Source organism: Ruditapes philippinarum, unplaced genomic scaffold (genome assembly GCF_026571515.1).
Source record: "Ruditapes philippinarum isolate M1 unplaced genomic scaffold, ASM2657151v2 ctg4617_1_1_1_1, whole genome shotgun sequence".
Classification (NCBI taxonomy): domain Eukaryota; kingdom Metazoa; phylum Mollusca; class Bivalvia; order Venerida; family Veneridae; genus Ruditapes; species Ruditapes philippinarum.
This window is the reverse complement of record NW_026866276.1, coordinates 146,578-165,641: the sequence shown is the minus strand read 5'-3', so window position 1 is coordinate 165,641 and position 19,064 is coordinate 146,578. Positions and strand designations below refer to the sequence as shown.

Here is a 19,064-nt window from a genome sequence, read left to right as displayed (position 1 = left end):
AGAGCATAACTTGAAAAACTACTGGTTGGAATTCGAAACAACTTCATACAATTGTCAAGCACAATAAGGTAAAGTGCAGTGCACAAGAACCATAACTTAATCTTGACTTATTACAGCGTTATTGCCCTTTGTTACTTTTCCATTGCTTTTTTTGTCCGGAGCATGACTTGAAAACAAATGGTTGGAATTCAATATAATTTCATACAATGGTCAAGCACAGTTAGAGGAAGTGCAGTGCACAAGAACCGTAACTTCATCTTCATCTTGACTAATTACAGAGTTATCGCCCTTTGTTACTTTTCCTTGTTCGGACCATTACTTGAAAACTACTGGTTGGAATTCAATACAACTTCATACAGTTGTCAAGCACATTAAGAGGAAGTGCAGTGCGCAAGAACCATTTTTATAAGAGTTTACCCATTACCACACTAAGATGAAATTATGTATAACTATGAGGTTAATGCAGTTTAATTTTGCCAAAGAAACAATTTGCAACAAATGAATAATGATTCAAAATTGTTACGCATAAAGTTGTATTCTTAAATATATTTCAGCAATACAATCTTTTCGCTAGCTCTTATTTTTGTGGGATTAGGAAACAAAAACTATTTCTATTTTAAGCCTCACTGTAAAATGTACAGAAGTAGGTTATTTGTGCTTTATAAGTAAATGCAACACGTAAATACCATAACTTCAGTAAAATAATTATAAAATTTATCAAAAACCATTTCTATTCCATTTGCTTTTATATAATCTGCACAGCGGTTTCACGACAAACCTATCAACAAGCAGTTCTTAAAACAGCTGAAAACTAGCGATTTAAAAGAAAGAAATATTTTCATTTTGTTATAAGAATCCGACAAATTACAACGCATTCAAAGTTTAAAAGTAGCTTTGGGTTATAGAATTGTCAATGAATGCACATTCACAAATTACGGGGATGAATATCATTTTAATCAATGAAAATGCTATTTTAAGCAATGTCGAGAGCATATTTCACAAATAAATCTGACTGTCGAGTAGTGGAATATATGCATGTCGGACTGTTTTGGCGAGAAGATTTTTGTTAAATTATTTACATCAATGTTAAACAACAGGTTTATCTTGAACAAAAAACCTCGAAATTAATAAGGATTACAAACCCGAAATGCAATGGAAAAATCTAAATTTAGTATTACTTGATTTTATTCAGGCATTGTTCGTATATCTTCTCCGTGGTGCAAGGGTAACGCGCTCATTTAGTGTGTCTGTGGTTCAAATCCAATTCAAGGCAATTATTTTTTATAAAGTTTCTTTGTTAAGGAAATAGCCATGATATGCAAGGATAAAGTGTGGCTGTCATAAAAATGAACATAAATGATTTTTTGATGCAACTTTAGTCATGCAAAATTCCATATGTATCAAACTCTGGTACCAAGCAAGAAGAATTATAGTACATAAAAATAAATTTATACAGGAAAATAATACAGTTATACAGTGCGATTTAGATTGCAAAGATCAGAAAATACCACAGAGCTTGCAGCCTTTTGATTTATCTTGTTTTTCGTTTGTATGTTCTGGAGATTAGGTGGGTAGTTCTCGTAATACTTTAAGATTTATAAGATTGTGTATTAAAAGCCTTTGTAAATTGTTTCGGAAATACTGGATATCGTTTTGAAAATTTATAGAGCTACTTAAGTATTTTAAACACATGAACGAAAAATTTCACAGTAACAGGAAATTTCGGATATAGTGATTATACCGTAATCAAACGTTAAAGGTCTCTTAAGAAATGTTCTTTGGAATTAAATACTAAGTGTAAGCACTAGAACATAAACCACCAGATTGCTTGCAAAATCTTTATCGGCAGGATAAATTGGTTCACAAAACATGATTTTTCACAGTCATGATCAAATGAACAGACTGTCATTTTCTTCCTGTTACCGAAAATACACACCAGGAAGATTTCAAGTAGAAGACACGTCACTGACAGAATGTTCTTAATATCTGAATAGAAAAGAATTTGCTAAAGCCAATTTATGAAGGAGAAATCGGGGATGCTACTTATTGAATTATTTGCCCATAAAAGAGGGTTTATTTTACTCGTTTAGATTATTTTCAAAAACAAAAGTCTCAAAACGCAAAGGTTAGCTTATATTAAGATGTAAACCGCAACATATAAAATTAATTTACCTCTGAAACTGGAGTGAAAATGTGTTTGTTTATCCGTTTTTTTCTTCAGTGCCTTCAGCACTTTGATCTTATCTGTAGTACAAGTAAACTATATCGTTTTCACCGAAAAATCATTAAATTCTCAACAAGTTTCTAATAGAATCATTAACATTTATTGTATTATAGTTTGAAGACTTTTCTGTTGAAAACGTGTCAGAGTTAAATCGAATTCATATACATGCACAGTGCGTAAATGGAGTGCAGGTAATAGTTCCCAACACTCCAGAGCATGCCCATTGATGTACTCATTCCTTTTTTTTTGGGAGGGGGTGCTTTTTGTGGAATAGCGATAGAAATGCCACATTCATAAGCTGGTTCATAGGTTTTTTTCTGGGGTTTCATATTGTTACAACGTGGAACGTGCATTTAATTTTGCCTATGGTACATGTATGAATATGATGTAATTGTGTGTGGAACGTGTATGTACGATCCTATCAAGATAGCCTACGAAACGTCACTCATTACATACACAGATGCCCGTTTGTGCCAGAAACAATTTTGCAAAGGGGCCACCTGAGTTCTTACTCCACCAGTAAAACTGAAGAGTCCCCAAAATGACCTATACATTTTTGTGTGACGTAACCCCCACTCCATTCCAAAAACAATCAAATCAAATGAGACATGTCATTAACTGTATTTGATTTAAATACGTTATAGATATCGTTAAATACATTTATTAGTGTGATTACACTGTGCTCGTTATAGTATAAATATCACCGATGCATTATGTTTGCCTTAGAATATTGAAATTGAAACTGAAATGTCAATGAAAATAATTGTACATGCATATAATATCTTTCCGTTTTGTCTAGAAAATGTCGGCTTTGCTGGCGTTTGATTTTTCAAGACAACGAAATTGCTACCTTGATTATCTTTTATACAGTTTTTCTTCGTTATACTCAAGTTATATAAACATGATAGGTTAAAGTGTTGAGAAAAAATCAATAGACTTTTTTACCCACGTTTACTCTGTTGTTCCAAAAATGTCCGTTGCGTATTTTAGTCATACCCGATGAACTGTGGGTAACTTCTGTACATGTCTGGGAAAACCAACTTTCATTTTTGCATGAAAAGCTAATGTGAAAATGCATTTTCTAGCATAATTGTTGTTAGAGGGTTGGTTAAAGTGTAAGTTATTGTTATTTTAGTTATAATATTGTGATTTGTGAGGAAATTTGTTTACATTTTTTTGGACACCAAATTACCTGTCAGACCTCAGTGTAGCCCCTTTAAAGTAACTCCTTATTTACAGTTTTAATTCTCAACTTTAAGGAATCGTGTTTAGTCTCATTGCTGAACACTGTATTTATGTGAATGTTGTATTATTTGTTTTCTGTATATTAGGTACGGCAGTATCGAAACGAAATTTTTCACTCTAGCTCTATGGAGTTAGAGGAGAGCAAGGCTAATTGTTATATCGATGACATGATAGCTGTTCTACAAGATGGTAAAGAACTTGTACATCGACAAGATGCACAACAAGCTGTCGGGAAACTTCAAGATGTAAGTGTACATAAAGAATTATATTTGAAATCTTTAAGTTGTAATAATTTAAAATAAGCTCAGCTCTAAATTCAGGTAAATTTATGATAATAGAATAAAATGCTTTAATTTGTTTCATTATAATCAAATTTAAATAACAACTGCCTTAAATTAACTTTTATCAATGAAATCAAGTAAAAATACCTACAAAATGTAAAAATATAAATGCATATCTTAGTATTTAGCTCGACTATTCGATAAGTAGAGCTATTGCAGTCACCCGAGCGTCGGCGTCAGTGTCGGCGTCTGCGTCGGCGTAACCACTTATGTTAAAGTTTTTGTAATAGTTCAAATATTTTCAAAGTCCATTGACATATGGCTTTGAAACTTTGCACACTTGTTCACCATCATGACCCCAACCTGTAGACAGGAGGAGGTAACTCTATCAAGCATTTTGACAGAATTATGCCCCTTTTTCGACATAGAATTTATGTTAAAAGTTTTTGTAATACCTCAAATATTTTCAAAGTTCATTGACATATGGCTTTGAAACTTTGCACACTTGTTCACCATCATTAACCCAACCTGTAAACAGGAGGAGGTAATTGTAATAAGCATTTTTTTTTACTATCAAGCACTAAGAATAGTCGAGCGTTGTTGTCCTACCGACAGCTCTTGTTAAGTTTTAGGTTAAAGAAGGAAAAAATAAAAATAGAAAAAATAGTCCATAAATCCTGCCTTGATTTGAGAAGTCATAACATTAAGTAAGAGAGTAAAGATTAAAGAAAAATTGAGATGATTTTGAAAAATAGAGTTTGACCTTATATATGATATGTTATAAATATAATAAATCACATAGCAGCTACATTTGAAAATTGTTTCTTGTTATAAGCTAAAGAAGAAGGAATTCATTATTACCACTGAAGACTTTGAAGAAATTCTGACACAAATCAAAGAAGAAATGAGAACAGAAAATGCTTCAACTAAAGAGGAATTTGAGGTGCTCAAAAGTAAATTAACTGAACTTAAAGCACAGATGTCGGAAGCTGAGAAAGAACGTACAGAGTTGAAAAGAAAAGTTACTGTTCTTGAGACAGTGCAAGAAGAGGTAGAATATTGTGTTTAATTGTTTGTTTCTATTATATATATTCCGGTACATGTATTACTGTTTGTTTATGTGTTACTGTTCAAACCAGAACAATTATATTACTGTTTTTTCAATTCTATATATACCAGTGCATTGTATTACTGTTTGTTTGTTTCCAGTTGATATACTAGTGATTTGCATTACTGTTTGTTTCCGGTTGATATACCAGTGCATTGTATTACTGTTTGTTTCCGGTTGATATACCAGTGCATTGTATTACTGTTTGTTTCCAGTTGATATACAAGTGCATTGTATTACTGTTCGTTTCTGGTTGATATATACCAGTGCATTGTATTACTGTTTGTTTCCAGTTGATATACCAGTGCATTGTATTACTGTTTGTTTCCGGTTGATATATACCAGTGCATTGTATTACTGTCTGTTTCCAGTCGATATACTGTGTTACTGTTTGTTGCCGGTTGATATACCTATGTGTTGTATTACTGTTTGTTTCTGGTTGATGTACCAGGCAGTACATGTATTACTGTTTGTTTTAGGTTGATGTACTGGTACATGTATTACTGTTTGTTTCTGGTTGATACATCAGTACATGTATTACTGTTTGTTTTAGGTTGATGTACTGGTACATGTATTACTGTTTGTTTCCGGTTGATATACCGGTACATGTATTACTGTATGTTTCTGGTTGATATACTAGTACATGTATTACTGTTTGTTTCTGGTTGATGTACTAGTACATGTATTACTGTTTGTTTCTGGTTGATATACTGGTACATGTATATCTGTTTGTTTCTGGTTGATATACTGGTACATGTTTTACTGTTTGTTTCTGGTTGATATACCAGTACATGTGATAACTTATGGATGTTTGATACACCAGTATTATTAGCTTGTCAATGCACACAATAAGGTTAGCAAACTTTGTCACTTCATGATGGCAGTTGTACCCACTTTTTAGCTCACCTGTCACAAAGTGATGGGGTGAGCTTTTTTGACCGCTTTTCGTCCGGCGTCTGTCCGTCACCCGTAAACTTTTACTTTAAATGACATCTCCTCATAAACCGCTGAGCCAAATTCATCCAAACTTCACAGGAATGTTCCTTTTTCGGTCACCTTTAAAAATTGTTCAAAGAATTGAATTCCATGCAGAACTCTGGTTAAAAAAACTTAAAATATCTTCTTTTAAAAACCCCAAATAGCTAGAGTTTAGATATAAAGGATGACACATCTTCAAGTGGGTGTTTACCAAGTTTGTTCAAATAAAAACCCTGGGCTAAAAATTGGCCCCCACCCCAGGGGTCATTGATTTTCCTTAATTGTATATGTAAAAACTTAAAAATCTTCCTTTAAAAAAAACAAAATGGCTACAGCTTAGATATTAAGCATGACACATCTTCTAGTGGGTGTCTACCAAGTTTGTTCAAATAAAAGCCTTGGGGTTAAAATTGGCGCTGCCCCAGTAGGTCATTGTTTTTCCGTTTATGTTTATAGTAAAAACTTAAAAAATCTTCTTCTTTAAAAAAACCCCAAAGAGCTTGAGGTAAGATATTTAGCATGAAACATCTCTTTATGGGTGACAACCAAGTTAACCCTTTACCTCATATATACGCAAAACAATGCACTTTCGACCCCCCCTTTTTATTATGCCTGAAATAGTGAAAAAATGTCCTATTTGGGCCCCAAACACATGTTTTCTTTTGAGAAATGTTGCTATAAAAAGTGAGCACCTTTTCGGCGCCGCCACCCATCCAAAAGATACATCAGGGGGTTGCCAGAAGGGAGATGTGCCCCCTTCTGTTTGAAGGGGGGGGGGGCGGAGTCCCCCTCATCGCCAAGAAAATTTTGGAGTTGTGAGAGGCTGAAAATGACCCCAGGTCGATCATAATGTAACGTGTAACCAACGCTGAAAAGCCTTTGACTCTATCTCAATCCCTTGAGAAGTTGCAGCACTTTGAAATAAATTTTAATGGAAAAAATCAAGGCAAAATATGGATTTTTGGCAATTTTGAGATGTCCCCTCGTTGCCATGGTAACAGGAAATTTAAGACTGAGCATGTCGTTACAAAGGCAATGGTCCAGTCCACATTTGTGCCAAGTTTGATTAGTATTGAAGTATTTTTCATAGTTTCATAGCATGAACTTGTAACAGGAGGCTTTTCAGTGAAAACGGCCATTTTTCGCAATATGCTCATGAGGGAAAGGGTTAAGGGCCTTTTGGGTTAAACTTGGCCCGCCCCGGGGGTCATTGACTTTCTTTAAATATGTATTGTAAAAAACTTAAAAAATCTTCTAATGAAAAACCCAAAGAGCTAGCGTTTAGATACTAAGCATGAAATATATTCTAGTGAGTGTCTACGAAGTTTGTTCAAATAAAAGCCCTGGAGTCAAAATCTTAGACCGCATCATAATAATTGACCTAGAGTCATACAATTGACAAAACAGTGGAGTATGGGCAAAACAGTGGAGTGTGGGGACACCCGTGTCCTATATGGACACATTTCTAGTTTTCTTTAATTTTCTGTTTAATTTTAGAAAAAGAGAAACAGGTTGAGTTTTGCCCCTGTCTGGCAGTGGCTCTTGTTGAGTTATTGCACTTTGTTATTTTTCTTACTTAATAATCTTGTCCAGAGCATAACTTGGTCAGTATAAGTTTGATTGACTCCACATTTGGTATGTAAGCTTTATTCATTGACCTGAAATGCATTTGATAAGAATCCATCCCATAGTCCTTCATTTGATCTGTCAGTGAAAAACTGTTCCATGATATTTTTATTTTTAGCTTACCTGTCACAAAGTGACAGGGTGAGCTTTTGTGATCTCTTTTCGTCCAGCGTCCGTCCGTCGTCCGTCCGTAAACATTTACTTTAAATGACATCTCCTCATAAACCACTAAGCCAATTTCATCCAAACTTCACAGGAATGTTCCTTTGGTGGTCACCTTTAAAAATTGTTCAAAGAATTTAATTCCATGCAGAACTCTGGTTGCCATGGCAACCGAAAGAAAAAAACTTTAAATATCTTCTTTTATAAAACCATAATAGCTAGAGCGAAGATATTTGGCATGAAACATCTTCCAGCGAGTGTCTACCAAGTTTGTTCAAATAAAAGCCCTTGGGTCAAAATTGGCCCCGCCCCGGGGGTCATTGATTTTCCCTATATGCATATAGTAAAAACTTAAAAAATCTTCTTTTAAAGAACCCAAAGAGCTAGAGCTAAGATATTTAGCATGAAACATGTACTAATGGGTGTCTACCAAGTTTGTTCAAATAAAAGCCCTGGAGTCAAAATTGGCCCCGCCCCGGGGTCAAAATTGGCCCCGCCCCGGGGGGTCATTGATTTTCCCTATATGCATATAGTAAAAACTTAAAAAATCTTCTTTTAAAGAACTCAAAGAGCTATGGCTAAGATATTGAGCATCAAACATGTTCTAATAGGTGTCTACCAAGTTTGTTCAAATAAAAGCCCTGGGATCAAAATTGGCCCTGCCCCAGGGGGTCATTGATTTTCCCTATATGCATATAGTAAAAACTTAAAAAATCTTCTTTTAAAAAACCAAAAGAGTTAGAGCTAAGATATGTAGCATGAAACATGTTCTAATAAGTGTATACCAAGTTTGTTCAAATAAAAGCCCTGGGGTCAAAATTGGCCCCGCCCCAGGGGGTCATTGATTTTCCCTAAAAGCATATAGTAAAAACTTAAAAAATCTTCATTTAAAGAACCAAAAGAGTTAGAGCTAAGATATGTAGCATGAAACATGTTCTAATAAGTGTATACCAAGTTTGTTCAAATAAAAGCCCTGGGGTCAAAATTGGCCCCGCCCCGGGGGGTCATTGATTTTCCCTAAAAGCATATAGTAAAAACTTAAAAAATCTTCTTTTAAAGAACTCAAAGAGCTATGGCTAAGATATTTAGCATCAAATATTGTTGAAAGGTGTCTACCAAGTTTGTTCAAATAAAAGCCCTGGGGTCAAAATTGGCACCGCCCTGGGGGTCATTGATTTTTTCGTATATGTGTTTAGCAAAAAACTTAAAAAATCTTCTTTGAAAAAACCCAAATAGCTAGAGTTAAGATATTAAGCATGAAACATCTTTTAGTGAGTCTCTACAAAGTTTGTTCAAATAAAAGACCTGGGGTCAAAATTGGCCCCGCCCCGGGGGTCATTGATTTTCTTTATATGTGTATAGCAAAAACTTAAAATCTTCTTTGAAAAAACCCAAATAGCTAGAGTTTAGATATTAAGCATGAAACATCTTCTAGTAAGTGTCTACAAAGTTTGTTCAAATAAAAGCCCTGGGGTCAAAACTGGCCTGGCCCCAGGGGTGTCATTGTTTTTAACTATATGTGTATAGTAAAAACTTTAAAAAAATCTTCTTTTAAAAAGCCCAATGAGCTAGAGCTTAGATGTTAAGCATGAAACATCTTCTTATGGGTGTCTACCAAGTTTGTGCAAATTAAAGCCCTTGGGTTAAATTGGCCCTGCAACGTTTGGGGGGGGGGGGGGTTTGGGGGCCTATATACAGGTGAGCGAACTCAGGGCCATCATGGCCCTCTTGTTGATAATATAACAGATTTATTTAACATGATGTAACATTTTTACAATCAGTTTAAATGCCACTAAGTTAAAGGTACATGTACAGTGAAAGAGCGATGGTAATAAATAACCTATATTTAAGAAGAAAATGCCTAACTGACAGCTATACTGTTGACAAGGCAAGACATTCGACTCGTGGAGTACTAGTCTATAAAGAATATAATGGGTAAAAAAATCAGGACTTTCATTTGACTTCAACACATTCAGAAAATCAACTTATCGAAGTTTGTCTCGTAGAAATTATACTGTATATTTGGAAGCTGTATGTTATACAAACCGACTGAATATACAAATACATGTATTACTTTATACAATAAACATTTTTGAAAATTTAATAAATAAAACACAATTGTTTGTATTGTATTTTATGTTGTAGGAGATAAAAAAACTCAAGGTAGAAGACTCTCCTCAACAAAAACAGTTAGAATTTCAAAAGGCCAAATCAGGTATGTTATATAGAATATGAAAAGGTTAAATTAGGTATGTTATATATAATATGAAGGGGTAAATTCAGGTATGTTATATATAATATGAAGGGGTAAATTCAGGTTTGTTATATATAATATGAAGGGGTAAAATCAGGTTTGTTACATATAATATGAAGGGTAAAGTCAGGTATGTTATATAGAATATGAAAAGGTTAAATTAGGTATGTTATATATAATATGAAGGGGTAAATTCAGGTTTGTTATATAGAATATGAAAAGGCTAAAACAGTAATGTCATATAGATAATGAAAAGGCATTTTGTTAAAAACAATACAGTCTTCGAAATAAGTGCCAGTCCAAGGCCATAGGCCACTAAATTTAGCACCGGTCCGGTGATTTAAGATTATTGCCAGGTTGGTAGTCTGAAAAAGAAAAATTTCATCAAAATAATGTGGCAGGGTTCTCAAAAAGATCAATTTTTAGCCTTTTTGCAAACAAAACCCACCAATTTCAGTCCTTAATTTACAAAACACAGCGAGGGAAGTCTAAATTGTATTTAGTAATGGAGGCCCCCATTTTTTTCTTGGATGTTTTTTGTACAGCACCGTACAGTTACGGAAATTAAGCCATTGGTTATCATGATCATTATTTAGCTATGATTTTGTGATAATTGAGTTATTAGTAATATATTTTATATGAAAGTCATTTGTTTGAAGCAAATTGTGTCATATATTACGATTTCACCATTTATTTAAATAAATTGTTTACAAATAATAGTTAAGGGACAAAAACATTTATGACCTAGTATATGACCTAGTAGGCTTACATAATTATGTAAGAATTACTTTTATCAAAACCTGTTATGTTTTTATCACCTTTATAGTAAATATGCATTTTCGTAATTCTAGATATCTTTCATAGAATCAAAAAATATGTAAGCTTTTATTTTGTTTTGCTCACAATAACAATAACATATATTTTTGTATTTAATTTATACTTTAACAAAACAACACTTACTACAAAATCATCATTTCAATGTCTTGAGATTTCTCTAGATTGTCTGTATTTCACAAATTTCTTGTGAGGGAATCTTGATATATTTAGATAATTTGTAAGCATGCCTGATTTTATGGGCTGTTTATTAAATTTCAGATTGTCGTACTCAATTGATAGAACATTATTGCAGTGATGTACTTAAGGTATCGGCAATACCTTTACAACCAGATGAGGAAAATTGTAACTTCAGTGACATTTATATAAGACCCACTATAACAAGCAAGATAGAAAAGAACAGAGGGGAGTCTGAGGAAAAAGAAATAGAGTCCATGTCAGAGATTTTCACCAAGAACGGGGAACCACAGAAATTTATTTATGTTATTGGAGATGCAGGGTCTGGTAAGAGTAGTTTCTGTAAATATTTGATCAACTGTTGGTGTATGGCACACAGTGATGGACACAATGAAGATGATGAGTTTGAAGGAGTCAAGGAAATGAACAAATTTGATTTTATGTTTTATATTTCTCTTAGACATAACATAAAGATCCGAAGTATCCAAGAAATGCTTGAAATGCGATATGATAAGATAAAAAATTTAAGTAAACTTCTGGAAAATGATTCTGAAAAGATAATTATTTTGCTTGATGGTTTAGATGAATGGTCTTTTGACAGTGAGACTAGAAATGAGTTCCAGGCAGGCCTTCCTGAACGTGACTTTACAAAGAAATACACCATTGTTACTACATCACGACCATGGAAAATTCACAGTTTGAGAGTAAGTAATAGAGAGATTCATCAATTATTGAAATTAAAAGGGTTTGATGAAACACATGAAAAAGAAATGATTAAGAAAACAATAACAGCATTGAACGAATCATTAGATCCTAATGTGTGTGAACAAAAACTTAAGGTACAGTCTCTGGTTGGCCTGAAACAGGTACCAATTATGCTGCAGCAATTGGTTTGTCTATGGTGTGATGGTAAACTCAATAAAACCTCAAGGTGTGCTATTTATACTGGTATGTTAGAACTTTATTTCACCTGGAATTTCAATAAAACTTTAGGAAAGAATACAGAATGTATGGAAAGTTCTCAGAATGTTGAACTCCCTCAGTATTTAACAGATGTAGAGATATGTAGATTAAATAGTCATCTTATATATGGTGTGTCACGCTTGGCTTATGAGACACTGTTCAATTATCCTAAGGATAAGTCCTTAACATTTGACAAATCTATGTTTGATCATTTAAAAATATCACAAGATGTGCGACAAACATGTCTGAAACTAGGGATTTTGACAGAAGATAAATGTCCTTCTTTTTCTGTATCCAAACCTAAAAGCTCATTGTTCTCTTTCATTCACAAATCAATGCAAGAATTTCTGGCTGCAGTGAATATTGGTATAAATTTCAATGCAAAAATGTGTTCATCAGATAGTACAGGAAATGTTGAATTAGTCAAAACGTTTATATGTGAGGTTTTACGGAATTGTTCAACAGTAAATGACATATTAGAGCAGTCAAATGTCATCATTATGCTATGTGGTCTAGAATCTAGATTAGCAACACATGTTTCAAAATACATATATGATACTGTGTCGGAAGACTCTCGTGTTCAGGAACACAGGAGAACAATAAGTAGTCATCATAGTTGTATTACTGATATTCAAAAGCTTATATTTGAGTCAATGGAAGAATTCAATGCAGCATGTAGTATAGGAAGTAATACTGTGTTTTATATAGGAGATTTGGTCATTGATAAATGGGGTCAGTATTGTGATATTGTTTGTTCAGGTATTGATCAACATCAAATTGTTCCTGACTCTGTTCTGTCTATTCATGTAGATGAAATCAGCACAAAAAATGTTAAATTTACAAAATATTTACCAATGTTTCATCATCTTGAAAAAATTGTAATAAGATATGGATATGAATCACAAAGTGATACTAGTAGTACACATAGTAATGAACAGTTGATTAATGAGATAAACAATTGTGTTGCTGAGACAATTAAAGTAAACACTTCAACATTAAAATCTCTGACTCTTTATGATGTCTCTAACACTGGCAAGTATAACCCGGTGTATATTAAAACAGTTGTTAGTAACCTACCTAGTATGATCAATCTTGTAGCAATAAGTATGAGTAATATAACAATGAGTCATGATGATACTAATACATTTTGTAATTTTCTTGAGGGAACCAGTCATCTTGAACAAATAGAACTTTGTTATGTTAAATATAAGTGTAGGAAGCAGCATGATGTAAATTTATCAAAACATCGACAACTTCAGTACCTTTATTTGTATCATACTGTTAGTGTGATAGATGCTGATACTACAAACCTTGAAATATTTAAATTTGGTAAATTGAAAGATAGTAATTATGAGAAAATATTTGATATTATTAGAAAATCTAACAAATTAAAAGAACTTCAATTGTATGGAAATTCTGACAATAAATCTCGATTATATCATACCAACATAACAAAGAGACTAGTCACAGTATTACTATTGTTACACAATCTCAGTAAGCTTGAGTTAGGGTGGTGTAGGTTAACTGACAATATAATACAGTCACCTTTAGAGATGAAGAGTTTAAAGAACATTAAGCTTGTTTTTGTCATAATGAGTTTGACAACATGGCAGAAGTTTGTTGATAGTCTTCCTGGTATTCCTCATACTGTAGATGTGAGTGTATTTAACTGTTATATAACAGGAGATGGTGAGGAGTTTAATGATGATAGGTTAACATTGACATCACAAGGAGGAGGGAAGGGAAATGATGCTATACAGTATGTAAAGGATCAGGATCAGTTATTTCATGTTGAACATGATTATGGTAATTTGTTTATATTTTCAACAAAAAAGTGATATAGGATGCATGAAGTGAACATAGTGAGATGATAATAATTTGGTTTTTCATTTTCGACAAAAAAACTTATCCGAAATTATCCGAATTGTTAACATAGTGAGGGAGAATACATGCAGTAAACGTATGTTAATCTTAATTATTTCATGATAAAAGACATATAAAAGTAGACTTTTCATTATCAGCAAATAAGTAATACTAAAGTTACATATTGATAAGTTAAATAATGAATGTAATGCAATATGATAGATAACAATCATTAAAAACAGTTGAACTGAAATATTAATTTCTGGTACATTGTAATAATATTGAAATTGATGAAAGTAATATTCAAATGTGTATTTCACTAAAAAATGAAAGTAATATTCAAATGTGTATTTCACTAAAAAATGAAAGTAATATTCAAATGTGTATTTTAAATAAATAATGAAAGAAATGCAGTGACATATAGGTAACTGTTTTTTTTAAAAGATCAGGGATAGTTTGTGAAAAGTATAATTTGAAAAAGTAATAGGTTCTTTGAATAATAAATACATAAATAGATAAATAGATTAGCAAGTAGATAAATTAATGAATAAGTAAAATATAATAAGTAATTTGAATGGAAATATCATAATGTACAAGGTCAGAAAAAAGTAAAAGATAAATATAACATTCAAAATACCAGTTATATTATATAATATATGATAGGACAAGGGAATGGTATATGTAATTACCGGTCATATGAGAAATATGTCAAGGGAATGGTAATATATCAATACAAGTTTATAATGATATATAGGACAAGGGAAATGGTATATTTAAAATACCAATTATAATTGATATATAGGACAAGGAATGGTATATATAAATAGCAGTTATATTATATATAGGACAACTGAATATGGTATATGTAAATACAGGTTATATGATATAAAGTACAAGGGAATGGTATATATCAATACCAGTTATATGATATATGGAACAAGTGTTTGGTATATAAAAATACCCAGTTATATGTTAAATGTGTAAAGGAAATGGTATATATCAATACCAGTAACTGTTAAAATATATAAGGGAAAATGGAATGGTATAAATTGATATCAGTTCTGTTATATGACACAAAGGAATGTTTTACAATATTTAGACGATTGAATTATTTATAAATATCAGTTATATGATATAAAGGACAAGGGGAATGGTATATATAAATACCAGTTTTATATGATATATATATGATAATTGAATGGTCTATATTAATACCAGTTATATGATATATAGATCATGGGAACAGTATATTTTATTACCTGTGTTATGATATACTAGTATAGGATTATATGCTATAGAGGAATTGTAATCTTATATATCTGAATACCTGTTAGATGATATATAGGACAAGTAAATGGTATACATAATTTATTTCATTGAGGTGAGCACCATTTACTTGTTATATTTTAGAGATTCCTTCTTTTGATTGTTTTATATTGTAGAGATTGTACAAAAGTAATAAAAATTAAAATTATGCAAAACGATAAATGTTTACAAGTTAATACTGTTAGTCAGTATTTACTCAAAGTGTAAAGTTAAAGGGACTCCACTAAGGATTATATTTTCTTGGGGTTTTTTTTACATGAAAAGAAGGGAGTTTTTTGTTTTTTTGGTTTTAAATATTGACGAGGATCTTGCCCTTTGACGAAAGTCATTCTAAAACTTGTGTGGGAAAAAATCAATTATTTGTTCTTTTTAATTTCCCAAAAAATAAGTTTAATTTATTTTAGCCCCAACTATTCAGTTAATGCTATACTTACCCAAGTGTCGCATTGGTGTCAAACTTATGTTACTTTTATGTGTGCAAGTTGGTATCTGAAGAACTACTGAAGGCAAAAAATGACATGCTTGTTCACTTTGATTATTGACTAACACAAATCCCATGTCTCTGATATTTTTTTCTCATATAAATTTATGCACCTTTTCCGACTTAAAAATTCTTGGTTAAGTTTTTACGTATATAAGTATAAGAGTGGATTAGAACTTCACAAACGTATATGAGAGTAATAGGAAGTCACTGTCCGAGCATATAGATATTCGACAGAATTATTTCCTTTTTTAAAGCTTAAACATTCTGCAATATCCATCACTGTGGATAGTTGAGGGCACTTTGCTGTCGACAGCTCTTGTTGTTCAAAATTTTGTTTAAATCTTTGTAGGTTAACTTTGTTTGAAAATAATGCTTAATGAATATCGATTTTCAATTTAATTCTGAGTAATTTTCTTAAGTATTATTTTTATATATTTTAGCTCACCTGTCTTATAGTGACATGGTGAGCTTTTGTGATCGCTTTCCGTCTGGCCAGTCTGTCCGTCAGTAAAATTTTACTTTAAACGACATATCCTCATAAACCACTAAGCCATTTTCATCCAAACTTCACAGGAACGTTCCTTTGGTAGTCAATTTTAAAAATTGTTCAAAGAAAATTTAATTCCATGCAGAACTCTGGTTGCCATGACAACAAAAATAAAAAAACTTAAAAGATCTTCTTTAAAAGCCGGAAGAGCTAGAGCTTCAATATTTTGCATGAAACATTGTCTAGTCAGTGTCTACCAAGTTTGTACAAATGAAAGCCCTGCTGTCAATATATTGGCCCCGCCCTATATACAGGTGAGTGTTTTCAGGACCACCATGGCCTTTTTGGTTTAGTATTAAGTACACAATTTGATCTCTTTTGGGATTTTCTATTTTTATTCTTTTAGACCTTAGTGGAGCTCCTTTAAAACAGAACTTTAAATGTGTATTATTTGTAAATTGTAAAGATAACCCTTAGAGGGAAAAAATAAACTGTTAATTTTGGATGTACTAGTATATACTGTTATACATATTATGTATCCTTTTATAACTTTACCCATTATATATCCTTAAATATAAAAAATATATTTACAATGAATTAACGCATGGTTGTCAGGTGCAAGTGCATATTGCAAACCCTTCAAACTTTCTTTTTTTTTGCCTCTCTGCTGTCCCATAGGGGATATATTTACCAGATCTCTGCAGTCCCTTTGGTATATATACACGTTTGCAGCAGTGCAGCGTGTGGATAGGATATATACCAGTTCTATGCTGCACGTTGAGGATATATAGCAATTCTCGGCTATTGGCCTTTTGGATATGTATCGCCCTTGAGGATATATACCACTCAGTCTGTTCTCCACTTACCCTTGGGGGAAATATACCAGTTCTCGTCTGCCCCATTGGCAAATACCAGCCCCTTCGTCATCAACATGTGTACCAGTACTTTGCTGTCCCTTGCAGAAATATACCAGTACTCGGCTGCCCTTTGAAGAAATATGCCAGTTCTCAGTGGCACCTCAGGTATATATACCAGTTTTTGGTTACACTTAGGAAATATGTACCAGTTTATGAATGCCCCTTTGCTGTTTACAATAAAATTTTAAAGTGTTATTAAATTAATTATGACATAAATATCTGTCAGTCTATAATTACTCAGCTTATTTCAATATTTCAGTAAAAAATGTTTACATTTGTTCTTCTTTATATTTTGATTTTTTCGCACATTTAAGTACCATTACTTTGAAATAAAATTACCATTAAAGGATTGCCTAGTTTTTGAAATATTTTGCACTGAGAAAATGTATATTTTAATTGAATCAGTATAAATGTGAATGGGTAACCCATGCATATAAACAAATACACTTCATTTGTGATGATTGTAGTTCAGCCCAGTACCTGTGGATACATATGATGTTAAGACTGAAAATTAAATGTTTTCAGACAGTAAAGATATAATTACATTTTATTAAAGATTAGTTAGTTTTTGATGCTTGCTGATGTTAGTATATACATGTACCAGGATTAAGATATGTTATATATAAACATATGGTACACTTGTCTGTGCCTTTATTCTGAATGAATGAATGAATGTATCAAGTGTAAATGTAAACATATTATCACATATATATACATGTTTGTTGTTTAAGTTAGTTTTTTATGCTTTCTGATTATTTGTTATATGTTAGTATATACATGTACCAGGATTAAGATATGTCATATATAAACATATGTTACACATGTCTTTGCCTTTATTCTGAATGAATGAATGTATCTAGTGCATATGTAAACATATTATCACATATATATACATGTTTGTTGTTTAAGTTAGTTTTTTATGCTTTCTGATTATTTGTTATATGTTAGTATATACATGTACCAGGATTAAGATATGTTATATATAAACATATCTTACACTTGTCTGTGCCTTTATTCTGAATGAATAAATGAATGTATCAAGTGCATATGGAAACTTATTATCACATATATATATATACATGTTTGTTGTTTAAGTGACATGCTATTGCAATGCTTTTATGAAAATAAGATAATATTTTTTAATATAAAGAAATGTTGTTTTGTGACATGTGACTATATGTACATTTTAAACTGTTATACCCGTTTGCTTTAAAGGCCCATTAAGCCTTAAAAATGCAATCACTTTAATTTTTCAAAAACTTATTGTTTGTGTCCAAAGAGTTAGTCATTGTCCATGTACCAGAGCCATCCTTTATTCGTGTTTGTTTAAAGGCCCATTAAGCTTAGAAAATGCAGAAAGTTATTTTTCAAAAGTTTTTTATTTTTGCTGTCCTTTTTTATAGGCCATATATCTAAGCCAACTTTTGTTTCTTTTGCATTTTAGCAACTAGTACAATTATGATGAATACGTTAGTATTACATATGGAAGTAAAATAACATTTTTTAACATTTTGCATCTCGAATAACTTTTTGGCAGGTGATAAAAATAGCACTTTTTCTAAATATATTATTACAACATTTTAAAACACATATTGGCCGTTTTACAAAAATAAAAATCTATTCATTTCTGAGGCGAAATGTGCCTTTAAACTTTAAATGTATACGTAGAGTAAATTCATCTGGTATATAAGTAAACATATAATTACATGAAGATGTTATTAATTGTTAACTAGATATATGAATGTTTATCTTTTTTCATGCTTAGACTTGTTATGTCTTGTGAACATATGCATCAGATATGTTTGTTTGTGATTTGGAATATAGATTTTACAATTCTAGTAAATTTGTAAATATATATATTAATTTACATGTACTAATAACAAATCTATATTGGCCATATTTATGCTTAAACAATTCTATATGAAGTTAAGATAAGTTCATGCTGTAATATTTTATGTCAATTATACATTTTATATATTAACTATGTCTGTTTAGTGAATATTGTATGATTAAATCCATCTAGTACATTTGTAAACCTTAAATTACAACCCAGCAAACACATGACGTTGTTTCAACGTTGCTCAGACGTTAGAGTCCGACGTTGGATAGACGTTGGAATTTAGTTGTATATGAAA

At 32.0% G+C, this 19,064-nt stretch overlaps 1 protein-coding gene across 1 annotated transcript; it reads left to right on the top strand.

Moving 5' to 3' along the window:
* The first annotated feature begins 3,486 nt into the window (after positions 1–3,486).
* LOC132731980 (uncharacterized) lies at positions 3,487–14,071 on the top strand. The gene is made up of 4 exons (XM_060718282.1): positions 3,487–3,714; positions 4,586–4,801; positions 9,770–9,839; positions 10,974–14,071. Exons 1-4 carry the CDS (start codon positions 3,595–3,597, stop codon positions 13,688–13,690), a joined length of 3,123 nt encoding a protein of 1,040 aa, XP_060574265.1. The 5' UTR covers positions 3,487–3,594; the 3' UTR covers positions 13,691–14,071.
* Positions 14,072–19,064: the final 4,993 nt, after the last annotated feature.